Raw genomic sequence first — 2,332 nt, forward strand, 5'->3', positions numbered from 1 at the left:
GAGTGGACCTCAAAGGGTGGTCCCAGGCCATCAGCAATAGCATTTGAGAATTTGTTAGAAAGAACAAATTTAGAGGCTTAGACTCCAAATTCTGAAGCCTATACTCTGTGGAGGCTCAAAAAACCCTTCAGCTAATTCTGATGAAAAGCAGTTTGAGAAACATTGCTCTAAAACGCAGATGTAGAATTTGTTTTTCTGCTAGTTTGAAGGCTTTGGAAAATTCCAAAGGTAAAAACCATGTACTTTTTTCTATTTCATTCCTATTACTGGGCACAATGTTGATAAACAGTATTCAATAAACACATAGATATTACCTACGTGGTCAGAGACTTCAAGACTTTTAAAGCAAAGAGCCCTGGTAGCATAGCGTTTAAGAGCTTGGCTGCTAACTAAAAGGTCAGCAGTTGAAATCCACCAGCTCCTTCTTGAAAAACCCTAGGGGCCAGTTCTACTCTGTCCTATAGGGCTGTTATCAGACTGATATCACTCAAGGCACACAACAAGAACAAAATCAAGGAGACCACTTGGGTATTTATTCAGATGGAATTTTTTTTGTTGATATGATAACAGAAGTGATAGAAAACAGAAGAAGGGAGGAAGATAGAGAGGATGGGACAGAGGCAGATGAAAGGAAAGAGTGGGAGAGGGAAGGAGACAGAAAAAATATTTGTAGTGTTCACTTCATTTCACAATACAAATGTGAGGATTTCTCTAAAATAAGCAATCTTTGTAGATCTGTTTCCTATCACTTCCATCATGAGACTAATCAACAACATGACGTCAGAAAACCAAACTGGTGTAGCAGCATTCTCCCTCCTGGGGCTCTCAGAGGATTCAGAACTGCAGCCCTTCCGCTTCGGACTATTCCTGACCATGTACCTCGTCACTGTGTTGGGGAACCTACTCATTATCCTGGCCATCAGCTCAGGCTCCCACCTCCACACCCCCATGTACTTTTTCCTCTCCAACCTGTCCTTCACTGACATCTGTTTCAGCACCACCACGGCCCCCAAGATGCTGATGAACATCCAGACACAGAGCAAAACCATCAGTTACACAGGCTGCCTCACCCAGGTTTGCTTTGTCATGATATTCGCAGGCATGGAAAATTTTCTCCTTGCGGCAATGGCCTATGACCGCTATGTGGCCATCTGCCAACCACTGAGGTACACAGTCATCATGAACTCTCACCTCTGTGGCCTGCTGATTCTGCTGTCCTTGCTTATTAGTTTGATGGATGCTCTGCTCCACAGTCTAAGGCTGTCCTTCTGCACAGACAGGGAAATCCCTCACTTCTTCTGTGAACTTGCTCAGGTCATCAAACTTGCCTGCTCCAATACTCTTGTCAATAACATCCTGACATATTTACTAAGTAGTATACTGGGTGGTGTTACTTTCCTAGGGATTATTTTCTCTTACATTGAAATTGTTTCTTCCATTCTGAGAATACCATCAGCTGGTGGAATGTATAAAGCTTTCTCCACCTGTGGGTCTCACCTGTCAGTGGTTCTCTTATTCTATGGGACAGCTTTTAGGGTGTACATTAGTTCTGCAGTTACTCATTTTTCCAAGAAGACAGCAGTAGCCTCAGTGATGTACACTGTGGTCCCTCCAATGATGAACCCATTTATCTACAGCCTGAGGAACAGGGACATGAAGGGAGCCTTGAAGAAACTCCTGTGGAGAACATCTTTTTCATGATTGTATTATCTGCCTTAGCCTTGGGCTTCTAGATGAGTCATAGTGAAATTGTACTGGGGGAATCAGAATGTTACATTTTTGTGGTAACAAGAGTCTTTTTTTTTTTTTCATTTTGATGATAAAAAGCTTTATATGTTTATCAATTCAAATGCATTTTTACTTATGAGTATATTTATTTATTTATACATGCTTCTGTCTTGTGACAATTTTTACCTTATTAGCAAGGCGTGTTAAAGCATTTATTTATTTATGTTTATTTTGGTAACTATATATGTAATGAAACATTTGTCATTTCAACATTTTTTACATGTGCCATTTAGTGACATTAATTACTTTCTTCATGTTGTGCAATCATCACCACTATTCATGTTTAAATTTTTCCATCACTCTTAGCCAATGTCCCTAAGCAATGAGTCTCCCTTTCTTTTTTCTTACTCACTGACCCTGATAAGCAGTAATAAACTTTGGTCTCTATACACTTGCTTATTCTAGGTATTTCATTTATGTGGGATCATATAGTATTTGTCCTTTTGTAACTGACATTTCATTCAGCATAATGTTTTCAAGGTTCATCTATGTTGTAGGATGTATCAGGACTATTTCTGTTTATGGCAAGTAGTACTCCATTGCA

At 39.8% G+C, this 2,332-nt stretch overlaps 1 protein-coding gene across 1 annotated transcript; it reads left to right on the forward strand.

The window, feature by feature from the left end:
- Nucleotides 1–774: 774 nt before the first annotated feature.
- LOC126074078 (olfactory receptor 7G2-like) lies at nucleotides 775–1,701 on the forward strand. The gene has a single exon (XM_049881411.1). The coding sequence runs from the start codon at nucleotides 775–777 to the stop codon at nucleotides 1,699–1,701; it is 927 nt and encodes a 308-aa protein (XP_049737368.1).
- Nucleotides 1,702–2,332: the final 631 nt, after the last annotated feature.

The sequence above is a fragment of the Elephas maximus genome, chromosome 3, assembly GCF_024166365.1.
Source record: "Elephas maximus indicus isolate mEleMax1 chromosome 3, mEleMax1 primary haplotype, whole genome shotgun sequence".
NCBI lineage: Eukaryota > Metazoa > Chordata > Mammalia > Proboscidea > Elephantidae > Elephas > Elephas maximus.